The sequence below is a fragment of the Vidua macroura genome, chromosome 29, assembly GCF_024509145.1.
Source record: "Vidua macroura isolate BioBank_ID:100142 chromosome 29, ASM2450914v1, whole genome shotgun sequence".
Lineage (NCBI taxonomy): Eukaryota > Metazoa > Chordata > Aves > Passeriformes > Viduidae > Vidua > Vidua macroura.
In genome coordinates, this window is record NC_071599.1 from 2,423,514 (window position 1) to 2,435,336 (window position 11,823).

Consider the following 11,823-nt stretch of genomic DNA (forward strand, 5'->3'; position numbering starts at 1 on the left):
GGGGTAAGTTCTTTCAGCAAATGCAAAGTTATTAACAAAACCTCTCCCTTAAATATCATCTTAGATGGAGAGAAGCACCACAGAATTTAACCAACAGGCAAGTTCAACTGCAAAATGTTAAGTCTGCCTCCAGCTCATTGCCATGGGCCTGCACCCATGTATCTTCTGACAGTTGCACTGCTTTCATATTCTTAAACTGATGCTGCACACTGTTAGAACAATTAAAAATAGTCTTAAGTCATTGACAATCACCTGAAAACACAACTGGCAGACAGCTGGGTTTCAATGGCAGCATGCAGGGACAGTGACAAGAAAGCCAACAACATAGTGGCACAAACTGCCATCAAACCCAAAAGTCTTCCAAAGTCTTTCTCCATAGGTATCTGGCTCAGAAATCAACTTTGAAATTACAGTATTCCAAGTAAATATTTTCGCAATACACAAAATATAGTCTGAGGTCTCCTGCTCATCCACATGCCCCCAGGGCTCATCACAGGCAAAAAAAAAAGAGCTAAAGCACAATATTCTAAAATTATATTTAGACTTTCAACTCAGAGCTGAGTTGGCTCCAACCAAACCAGGGTGCCAGGAGGATATGTGATATCAGCAGTGGTTTGGAAGGATGGCTCTCACATTCCTAGGCTTTTTCTTCAGCTGTAACAGTACTTGCATCTCTGCTGTCTTTGTCACAAAAGGAATGACACCCTGCATGCAGGAAGGTTCCTCCTAAGCAGGCATTCTTGTTCTTGGGGCTGACCTCAGCTTGCCTGGGACAAGCACCTGCATGAGAAACAGCAGCCAAGCCCAACTCCACAACAAAAAGCAGAAAAAAGGCCCTCAAAACCATGGCATAGGCAGTAGCACAGAAGGCAGTCAGTGCATCACTGAGAAATGATTCTTTAGAGGCCAGAGATACAAAAATCACGTTGCTCTGACAGAAAGGAACCCCAGCTGACACAGCTGCCTTTCAATGCAGGTTACTCAGCCCTGATGAGGAAAGGCAAGCTCCTTCATACTCACTGGTGTGAAAGCACATACAGACACCATACTACTGTTGAACTGCTTTGATTCAAAAGCAATAGGAAGGAGATTACTTCTGGCATTTTCTCTATTCCTTCAAACCTAGGGCCATTCTCACAGCCTGTGCAAGCCCCCAGAGAGCAGCATTCAGCAGCCAGGTCACAGTCACACTGTGCTTGCTCCTCTGGAACTACTCAGTCATAGTGGCTCTCCTTATCTTGACATTACTGGATGCCTCACCTGCAAATAGGCAGTTACACTGAACTAGGCCTCACCAGATTTACAGGACCTAATCCTACCGTGTCTGGATTGCCCTCCAGCAGCACGTTGATGGCTCTGTTGACATCCCCATTGCAGTCATGCAGAGCAATCACACACTCATCCTGGTTCTTGCCTGTGATGTCAATCAGCTGTAGAGAAGATAACACCATGGTTAGCATGCTCCAAACCAAGATGGCACCAAAATCTCTATGGGTCTCTCAGGAGGCAAGCGAGTTGAATCTCAAACCAGAAACTTTTCAACAAAAAAATTGAGGGGCTAGGGAATTTCCCCAGTCTTCTCAGCTTAACTGTGTTCCTCAACAAGAATTGACTGAGGGTGTGATTTTTTGAGTTACCATTGTTTCACCATGACCCTCCTTTCACTACAACCTCCTTTTCTCAGGATAACACTGTTACCTGCAGAAACAAACTAAAAGTTCAGCAGGACAGAAGTTGCTGCACCTGCATCAAGGCAATGCCAAACACAAACACAGGCTGGGGGAGAATGGATGCAGAGCAGCCCTGAGGAGAAGACTTGGGGGTTTGAGTTAACATCACCTGGCCATGTACACTGGGAACCCAGGAAGCCAATGCTGTCCTAAGCTCATCCACAGCAGGGGATTCTGCCCCTCTGCTCTGCTGAGACCCCTCCCTGCAGAGCTGCCTCCAGCTCTGGGGCCCCCAGCACAGGGAGGACAAGGAGCTGAGTCCAGGGGAGGCCACGGAGATGATTTGAGGGTTCTGGAGCCCCTCTGCTCTGGAGACAGGCTGGGAGAGCTGGGGGTGTTCAGCTTAGAGAAGTAAAGGCTCCAGGGAGACCTCAGAGCTCCTTCCACTGCCTAAAGGGGCTCCAAGAGAGATGGAAAGGGATTTTGGACAAGGGCCTGGAGTGACAGGACAGGGAAATGGCTTTCCATTGCCAGACAGCAGAGTTATACAGGCTATTGAGAAGAAATTCTTCCCTGTGAGGGTGGTGAGGCCCTGGCATTGTTGGAACAACTTGGGATAGTGGAAGATATCACCATAGCACAGGGGTGGAAACTGGAGACCCTTTAACATCCCTACTGACCCAAACCATGCTACGATACAACTTTATGAAGCCAGTCCAAGGAAATTCAGGGAGCAGCCAGGTGTGTCCCTCCCACCCCTCCCCAGCATTCACAGTACTCCCAATACTGATCTCGCCTTCCTGTCAGAGTTCACCTTCATTTTCCACACTCACTTGTTTCACCTTCTCCTCAAAGTCAGCATCGTTGTGGTCCGAAATCATCTGTGCAAGTCGAATCTGTTCTGCAGTAGCCTAAAGAAATCAGGCAGAGACAGAGCACATTGTCAGAGTGGTGCATTTCCAAACCATCCTCCAAAGGCCATTCTGCTACCCCAAGTTCTCTGGAAACCCTGGAAAGGAATCGGTATGTAAAGAGAAGGCACAAACAAGGGTCAGAGAAGGAAAACTCCAGGGAGCAAGTGAGATGAAAAAGGAGCAAGAAGAGGAGTCTGGAAGAAAGGGATATACTGTTGAATGGCCTCATGGCACCAGATGAGCAGCAGCCACCCAAACCACATCTGTTTTGGGGCAGACCTTACCACCACCAGACCACCAAAACCCACTGCAAGTGCTTCTCAGCCACTTACATTCATTAAAATGTGTGAAGAATGGACAAAGGGAAATAAAACCAAATCTCAGCAGCAGCTCCCACTCGGAGACAGACATGCAAACCCCAGTGTCAGCAGCTGCCCAATTAACCTGACTCTGGCAGCAGCACCTTGTGACACATGGGGAGCTCGTTAGGCCAGCCCAGCCATTAGCACTGGACCAGCCAGGTCTCCAGCTGGAAGCCACCTGGTCCCCATGGCCACTGCCCTTACCTGTGGCCGCTGCTTGTGCTGCGTCTGGCTCTGTGTCTGTGTCTGCTCCCAGCTCCCCCGGGCTCGGTTAGTGCCCACCGATGTCATCATTTACAGTATATACAAATAACAGTATTTACAAGGTGGAACTCTGTGGTGGGGCAGGGGAGAAGAGAGAACGGACTGTTAGATACCAAAAAACAAAAGGCAGCAGCACCAAGACTGAACAAACACAAGGGTAACACAGCCAGAATGGCTGCTGGAGATCCCCACCCTCCCCAAAACCACAGTGGGCCAGGCTGCCAGCACCACGTGCTCCCAACACAAAACAGCCACTTGTACTTCCTGAGGTTTCTCTCTGGATACCATGGCAGAGTGCTCCAGATGGAATATCACCTGCATCCAGGTGGGAGCAATCAGGCACCAGGAGCCAAAGGAAAATCATAGACTCACAGACTGCTTTGGGTTGGAAGGGATCTTGAAGCTCATCCAGTTCCAAACCCCTGCCATGGGCAGGGACACCTTCCAACAGCCCAGGTTGCTCCAAGCCCCGTCCACCCAGGCCTTGAACACTTCCAGAGGTGGGGCAGATTCTCTGGGCAAGCTGTGCCAGGGCCTCACCACCCTCATTGTAATAAACCTTTTTCTCAGGTAATCTAGACTGAGCCTCCTTCAGTTTGAAGCCATTCCCTGGACTTGAGGCAAAGAGTTTAACAACTTCTTGTTGGAACACATGTGAGTGGGCACAGATCTGCCATGCACCCAAGCTGAGGCTGTGGCCATCAAATGGAGCAGGAAGGCTTGGAAGAAGCTTCAAAAAAACAACACTTGAAGGACAGAGCATCTCCAAGCCTCAGACACATCAGCTACTTCCCCTGCTCCTTTCTTGCCTTTAAAGCAGGACAGGGGAAGCAAAAAATGCTCCAGCAATAAGTGGTGCTACAGGTCTGTGGAATTTTTGTTTTAAGGAAAACCTGCCCCTGCAGAAGTGCCTATTTTTGCTTATTTAAATTATTCCCTTGAACTGGAAAAACAATGTTTTTCCTAATATTCTTGATCACAAACATATTAAAAATGTGAATAAGATGTCTGCAAGGAATAACAGCCAGTAACACTGTTAGGTAACACTGCTTGAGGCAAAAAATCCCAAGAAAAGTTTGAGTGTCCAAAGCAAGCAGAGTTTTCTAACCCCACACTGGGCCTCAGGGCAGGGGGTGCTGGAAAGGGATTAGCACTGAGGTTTTACCCTCTCTAGTGCCTTTCAGGCAAAAAGGATGTGAGAGACATCCCACAGCACTTGTCAGGATTCACAGCTTCTGAGCCCCCGAAATTTCAGTAATCCCAGAATTTTTTTATTTTTGTATTTCATTACTAAGACTGCAAAGCCTTCCCCCAAAAGCAGCAGGAGCTGCTGCTGTGCCCCAGGCAGACACAAGGGACATGGGAAGGAGCCACAGAGAAGAGTGTAGAAGCAGGGAGCTTAGTAAAACAATCAGTGCAGGATCTGATCTGAGACACTGCTGTCCATGAGCACAGAAAAAACACCGTGTGCCAAGGAGGGAGCTCAGAAGCAGCATTAGCAAATAGTGCAGGAAAAGCTGGGGAACCTCCTGTTGAAGTTTGCAAGTACTCAACTGGGTGAGAAATCCCTCCTGAGAGCAGGGAGGCCCTAACATTGCCTCGACACCCCCCACACCTGCCCCCACCAGTGCCTGGCCTTTCTCTGCAGGCAAGTTCCTGTGCAATTGCTCCTGCAGCTCCCCACAAAACCTCCAAATTCCCCCCTTCACAGCCCCCCATGCCTTAACACCACAGTTCTACAGCTATACAGTGCCAAGGTCCCTTATCAGGAAACAATCCAAGCTACCAGGAGCCACAAAGGTACAGGGGTAGAGCACCAAGCCTGCACTCCTGCCAAGGCAGAGCAGAAAAAGGCTTCTATCACCCAGCCATCCCCTCTGTGCAGGCTCCGTTCCCGTGGTATATATTTATATTTATTTTTGCTTTTTTCCAGTCCTAAGTTTCACGCAGTTTGTTGTATTAAACCAACCTGGCAGCAGAACCACAGGCCCAGAGGGAAGCGATTCCACACATCCACAGAAACCCAACGTGCAGCTTGCCTGGGCTGCAGGTCCAGCAGACTGAGCCCAAACCTCGTGCAGCCCAGGCATTGCTCAGCAGCTGCCAGTGCTCCACCCTGCCCGGCTGCATCACTGCCACCAGCAACACAAGCATTTGTCATTTAACACGCTAAAAACCCGCAAGAAAAACATCTACGATAAAAACATCAGCCAGAGCCTGACTCTGTTGAGCTGTCAGGTGAGGAGGTGTCCCCACAGCAGCCTTGGAGAAAGAGGACTTGGCTACTGGTAACTTATTCCTCACTGGGGGAGCTTGGGATCAGCAGGGACCCCGCAGAACGCCGTCACCCCCACGCCTGCGCTGGCCCCGCAGCCGCGCGCAAGCTTCCCAGATCAAAGCTGCTCTCATCAAAAGCATTTCACCTCTTCTCTTCAAAGAGCAAACCTGCACACGTGCACCGAGAGTTGAAAGAGCAGCTCCAGCCAAAGCGAGCGGTGGCCAGTCCACACTGGAGCGTTAGCATTAAAGGGAGCAGGGCTCACACCTCAGGCCAACAGCTCCGCACTCGCACGGGGCTCAGGGAAAACAAAGTTTCACAGTTACAGGTTACAACAACCTCTGGTCAAAGACACTGCGACAGACGAGACATTTGCTGTTAGCCCCTTTCCTTCTCAGAGCTGCCTTCCCACCAGGCCTAAAGAGGAGAGCCTCAACTACACAAGGAAAGTGCGGAGTCTCCAGAAAATGAGGGGATACAAAAATGTAACAAACTGTTCATTTTATTAGAAACGTCAAATAAGTTACAGTTTCAGAACCAGGATCTGTTGGTCCCATGGCGGTGCCAAACCTGCTGGCTGCTGCTCGCCCTGGCACATCCCAGTTTCAGTTTCCCTGATGTGCTAATACAGAAAAATGGTATTTTCAGCCCATTCTGACAAAGCTTAATTAACACGTGCAGAAAAGCTCCAAAGCCCAAAAGGAAAGGGCCAGAGAAAGCAAAGCTTTTCCTGCAACATGGGGCAGAATGAGGACCCAAAAGAGGGTTATCAATACCAGAAGTTTTCCCCGGAGCAGACACGGTGGCTGCAAAGGGAATCATTCCATGCACGAAAAGCAGGAGCTTTTAGGGAGATGCTCCCGGATATGCCATCAGAGACCCCGACTTGGTATCGACCGGCTGCGCTTTGCTCGGGAGACTTCCGGGCCGGAGGGCGCAAGCAGAGCCCCCAGACCGGGATGGAGGGACGTGGAGCAGGGCGGCACTCGCGGGCCGGGGCTCCTCCAGGACCCCCGAACCGCTGTTGCCCGGGAATTTCACGTGGGCAGCGGAACCACCCCTGCCAGGGCCCACGGGGCGCCACCGAGGAGCGGCGGCAGCAGCGGGCCTGGCGGCCCGCAAGGAGCCCGGCAGGGCGGGAGCACGGCTCCCATTGTTAGCGCCGGCAGCGGCGGGGACGGGCGGGCCCCGAGAGCGCGGCAAGGTCGGAGCCGCCCGACCCCGCGGCCCGGTCCGCGGCACACAATGAGGCGACGAACCGGACCGAACTGGAGGGCGCCGCGCCGGCGGGGCCGGGCGGGAGCCCCCACGGCGGCGCCAGGCCGGGCCCGCAACGGAGAGGCGGGCGAGTTCGGGCCGCTTCCGCCCTCATGGCCGCGGCCGCCATTTCACCCCCCGCCCCCCCCCACCCGCACCCGGCCCGCCCGCCTCACCTGCGGCGGCCGCGCGCTACGCCAGCCCCCGGCTACAGCCCGGCCCACTAGGCCGCGCGGGGCCCAGCGGCGGCGGCGGCGCGGCTTAGAGCCGCCCCCGGGGGGCACCGGACGCAGCTGGGCCGGGTGGGCGGGAGGCGGCGAGGCCGGGCAGGTAGGGGGGGGGCGGCGGCGGGAGCCGGCGGGGGCGGGTTCGGGGGCCGCGCGGTACCGGAGCCGCCGCCGCCGCCGCCGCAACTTTACCTGGGTCCGCCCGCACTGACAACTCCCCCGACCCCGCCCCCGGCACGTGACCGCGCGGGGCGGGGCTGCCCACGCCGAGCACGCAGCGGGGCCCGTACGGATCACGTGACGCGGGGGCTCCTCCGGTCACGTGGTGGGGGCGCAGGGCGGCTTTGTGGCCGCCATGTTGTGCGGCCCCGGGCCGGGCCGGGCATGGCGGGGGCCGGCAGCAATTGGCTCTCGGGGGTCAACGTGGTGCTGGTCATGGCTTACGGCAGCCTGGTGAGGGCCGGCGGGACGGGGCGGGACGGGCTGGAGTGTCTGTGCGGCCTGGAGTGTCCGCGGAGCCGGACCACGCGAGTCCGTGGGGGCCCCGCGAGGCCGATCCTGTCGCGTCCGTGGAGCTCCCGTGGGCCCGGGCCCGAGGAGTCGATGAGGCTCCCGTGAGACACGTCCCGGACTGTGTGTGGGGAACCCTTCGGAGTCGAGCTCGGCGCCCTCACGGGGGCTGGAGCGCCCGTGGGCTCCTGGGGTCGGTGGGGCGGGGAGAGGACGTGAGGGGCAGCGTGTGTAGAGATCGGGAGGGTGTGGGGCTGGCCTCGGTGTCCGTGGGGCTCCTAGGGGGCTGAACAGCCGGGGTCGGAGGGGCTGGGCGCAGTTTGGCTGTGAGACCCCCCCCCCCCCCCAGCCCCGGCACATGCCTGACCCCCACCCCGCAGGTGTTCGTGCTGCTGTTCATCTTCGTGAAACGCCAGATCATGCGCTTTGCCATGAAGTCCCGCCGTGGCCCCCACGTGCCTGTGGGACAGCACGCGCCCAAGGTGGGTATTCTCCATTCCCTACACCCAGGGGCCCATCCACGCCTGAGGGGCCATGCAGGAGCCCTGCTAGTGCCAGAGCTGCTGCCTCAGAGTGCTGATAGGCGGTGGGGAGGGTTTATCTAGACCTGTTCTTACCCTTTTGAGCCCACAAACAAAGCGAGCGCTCTGTAGATGTTTTGTTTTTTCTTTTTCCTGCTGTACAGGATTTAAAGGAAGAGATTGACATTCGGCTGTCGAGGGTGCAGGACATCAAGTACGAGCCACGGCTGCTGGCAGAGGACGACGGCCGGCTCCTGCAGCTGGAGACACCAGGTACTGTGCCAGAGGTACCCTCCTGCACTGTTCCCCGGGGCCAAGTCACACCTCTGACTGCTCCTCTTGGTGTCCTGTCACATGAGATGCTGTCTCTTCTCCTGTTTTCCCTGTCCCCACTTCCCTCCGAGGTTTGCAGGGATCTCAGTTTGTGCTTTCCCTCTACCAGGCTGCTATAACTACCTGTACAGGATGAAGGCACTGGATGCAATCAGGACATCAGGTAAGGGAGCCCAGGGCAAGAGTGGGAGCAGAAGGGTGCAGAGAGACCCTGAATGAGGGTGCCAAGAGCCCCCTGAGGAGCTGCTCACTGTGGAGTAGCAGTCACTTCTCCCACTGGTGGCCTGAGAGTTGGCTCGTTCCGTGTGCTGGGGCGGTGGGCATGGATGGAGATTTATCCAGCCAGTGGTTCCTGACCACAGGGACGAGCACAAGCATTTTTTTACCTGCACTTCAGCTGTCGTGCCTTTTTCCAGAAATCCCGTTCCAAGCAGAGGGCCGGTACCCAAAGTCTTTAATAGGGAAGAACTTCTGTGCCTACTTGCTGGAACTACGGAATTCCAGCACCTCCTTCAAAGGCATCCGCAAAGCCTTGATTGACACCTTGCTGGATGGCTACGAGAGCGCCCGCTATGGCACTGGGGTGAGTGCTGCTGGGGCATCCCTGTGCACGGCCCTGCTGCTGGGACTGAGGTCACACCATAACTTCAGCTGGATGTCCCATGGTCTTTTCCGTTTGTATCCAGGTCTTTGGGAAAACGGAATATCTGAAGTATGAGGAAGCTCTGAATGAACTGGCAAACATGTAAGTGCTGCTGCCCAGATGCAGTGGTGGGTTCCTGGGCTCCAGCAGCCTGTGGGATGGTGTGAACAGAGGTGGGTTTAGGGCACAGGTGTCATCTGAGACAGGGGCTGTCTGTGCCCATCTGTCCCTCAGGGTTCACTCCTTCCTTGCAGCCCATCTGTTACTGCAGTTTTGGGTTTGTTCCGTGGTCGCAGTCGACATTCCTGCTTGTCCCCGACTGCTTTGAGTCAGGGACTTGCACAGAACCAGTAGCTTTAGATGCCAAGACCTCAGTGAGTGCTGTCATCAGGAAAGCAGATTTGCTTCATGTTGGGCAGACAGATACACAGGCTGAGCAGCTCCTCTGGGGCAGCAGCAGCACTGATGGTGCCTCTTCTCTGCCCGCAGCACCAAGGCCCGGGGCGGCAGCAGCCAGCGGCAGCACCAGTCAGCAGTGAAAGACCTCACGCTGTCCCCTGAAGTCTCCAGCCCCACCACCATCCAGGTCACCTACCTTCCTTCCAGCCAGAAGAGCAAACGTGCCAAACACTTCCTGGAGCTGAAGAGTTTCAAGGACAACTACAACACACTGGAGAGCACCCTGTGAGCGTGCAGGGGCCTGGTGCAGTGGGTATGCTGGGCTGGTCTGGGCTGCAGCGCAGGCAGCACCGAGAGGAACCAGCTGCACTCTCAGATCTCCCCCTCACCCCACTGTGGAAGTCATCACTCGGCGGGGGCTCCATTCCAACTGCTGGAGTTTGGCCCTCACCAGGAGCCCATTCTGGAGCTGCTGAGCCCATGGGGGATCAGCCCCACGGCCTTCTCTGCCACAGGCTTATCAAACTCCAGCCTTTGAGTCCTGCATTGTCTTGGACCCTGTGAATAAACTCATGAGCTTGAGCTTATTTATAAAGACATGGATCCCAGCCAGCGCTCCCCTCCACCCGTCCTTCCCTGCGGCAGCTGGCGGGAACTGATGTTTGTCCGTCCTGTCCGTGAGGGTCTTGGGCACTGGAGCCACTTGTCTGTTTTTTTCCGAAGGGTGAACACTTTTCCCCATGATGTCATTGTTCCTGCTGTCAGCCCTTTGTGCCCGGCCTGCCTGTGCGCCTGGATTGGGGTAGAAATAGTTTGGTGCCTGTTCTTAGCACCGTGGCTAAGCTACAGCTTTGGGCCTGAGGTTTCTACTCATTCTCCTGCAGCCGGGCATTTCTGGGGACGTCTCGAGTGGACAAAGCGGTGTTAAATGTCCCATCTGTTCTGCCAAGGGGGTGTTTGCTCCCCCTCTCACCAGCGCCTCGCATGCCAGCGTCTGCCGAGCTCCTGGGGCTGAAAGCTCCTGGCCCCACCTTGAGTCTGCGTTCTGTCAGGCTGAGGGCAGCGCCGGCAGCTCACCCGTCACTGTGGCGTGGGCAACACAGAGTGGAGGGTACAGACCTCGGCACTTTTTAATTACTCTTTAATAAAATGACAGTTTAGCTCAAGTAGGATGTGTGCCAGTGGCCTCTGAGTGCAGGGCCCTGTCCCTACGCAATCCCAGGCTGCACTGAAGTGACCAGGATGCCATTAATGCCATTGCTGCTGTGGTGACTGATGTCATGACAGTAACTGGCATACAGTGAGGGTAACCAGGATGGCACCACTGCAGTAACTAGGAGGCTGTTGTTGTTACCAGGATGCCGTTGCTGCCCAGGTATTCCATTAACACCCTGGCCGTTGCAGGGGGCCGTTGCAGGGTCCCTGTGGCACTGGCCATGGCAGTACCGAACAGCCAGAGCTCCTCACTGCAGCGGGAGGAGGTCAGATGGGGCAGGGCTGGGAAGATGGAAGCTGTCCTGGGAGCAGGTGCAGACAGTGGGCTGCAGTGTGCCCTGGTGCAGGCTACACCCCGGGCCACGTGGATGTTGCTCTTTGTTTGCAGGTCCAGGCGAATGGGAATGCTGGAGCAAGGCTCCTGAGGAGGTAGAGCTGGCAGAGCACCCTGGGGGCTGAATCCCCTGTTCTGCTGGGGATCTGTGGGTGATGAGGAGCCCTAGCACAGGGCAGGTTGGGGGGGAACATCTCTGCATCCCTGACCTGCCCACCCTGTGTCTCAATAGCTGTGGGCAGGGGGCCAGGGAGCACCCAAAGTGTTGGGCATCATCCCTTGGGGTGCTGCAGAGGATCATGGAGTCACGGCTGAAGAAGCGTGTGGAGCTGGAGCTGCACCTTGCAGGCAGGGAGCAGGCAGCGGTGAGGCTGGGCATTGGTTGGGTACAGCTGCCAGGGAGGGTGCCCCCTTTGTCCTGCTCCACTACATCTGGGGAACAATGTCTCCCAGCTCTGATGAGCCAGGGGGATGTGGGGGTTCAGCACAGCCCCTGTACCTGGCAGGTCCGCCGAGACGCCCTGTGCCAGCTCGTCCTGGATGAGCACCTACAGCACCAGCAGGAGCTGTGCCAGCAGGGGAAAGCCTTCTATGTGGAGCGGCTCTGAGTGCTCAGCCCAGTGTGTGGCACTGGCCTGGCATCGCCCAGCTCCTGACTGAAAATAAAACACGTTGAGCAAGACAGGCTGTGTCTGCTGCATGTGAGGCATGGGACAGCCCAGGGCAGCAGTGGGGGGAAGACACAGCCCAGCACAATTCCTGTGGCTGGGATCCAGACATGTCGCCTGCAACGCTGGGTGCCCTGGATCCTACACACTTCATCTTGCCCATGGCTGTGCCAGGAGATGGCAGCACGGCCAGCATGCCTCACCAGGCCGGGTGCTCCACGCTGGGTC

The 11,823-nt window shown here is 55.9% G+C and overlaps 3 protein-coding genes across 10 annotated transcripts in view; 2 read left to right on the forward strand and 1 right to left on the reverse strand.

Annotated features, from left to right (window-relative positions):
* The window catches only part of UBAP2L (ubiquitin associated protein 2 like), a 29,312-nt gene extending 22,082 nt beyond the window's left edge, over positions 1-7,230 (reverse strand). For 3 of the 8 annotated variants that reach the window (XM_054001030.1, XM_054001026.1, XM_054001027.1), the window contains exons 1-3: positions 3,151-4,865; positions 2,504-2,581; positions 1,320-1,430 (exon numbers count right to left, since the gene is read on the reverse strand). In XM_054001030.1, coding sequence (XP_053857005.1) covers positions 1,320-1,430; positions 2,504-2,581; positions 3,151-3,240 — 279 coding nt within the window. In that variant the 5' untranslated portion in view covers positions 3,241-4,865. Of the gene's footprint in view, positions 1-1,319; positions 1,431-2,503; positions 2,582-3,150; positions 4,866-6,921; positions 7,006-7,164 lie in introns of those variants that run through there. The other 5 variants (XM_054001029.1, XM_054001028.1, XM_054001024.1 and 2 more) reach the window with 4 other exon arrangements.
* A 50-nt stretch (positions 7,231-7,280) lies between these two features.
* On the forward strand, positions 7,281-9,757 carry C29H1orf43 (chromosome 29 C1orf43 homolog). Its single transcript, XM_054001191.1, has 7 exons — positions 7,281-7,425; positions 7,863-7,964; positions 8,168-8,276; positions 8,446-8,499; positions 8,753-8,919; positions 9,023-9,081; positions 9,469-9,757. Exons 1-7 carry the CDS (start codon positions 7,357-7,359, stop codon positions 9,665-9,667), a joined length of 759 nt encoding a protein of 252 aa, XP_053857166.1. The 5' UTR covers positions 7,281-7,356; the 3' UTR covers positions 9,668-9,757.
* A 1,276-nt stretch (positions 9,758-11,033) lies between these two features.
* CFAP141 (cilia and flagella associated protein 141) lies at positions 11,034-11,609 on the forward strand. Its single transcript, XM_054001215.1, has 2 exons — positions 11,034-11,292; positions 11,434-11,609. Exons 1-2 carry the CDS (start codon positions 11,083-11,085, stop codon positions 11,533-11,535), a joined length of 312 nt encoding a protein of 103 aa, XP_053857190.1. The 5' UTR covers positions 11,034-11,082; the 3' UTR covers positions 11,536-11,609.
* Positions 11,610-11,823: the final 214 nt, after the last annotated feature.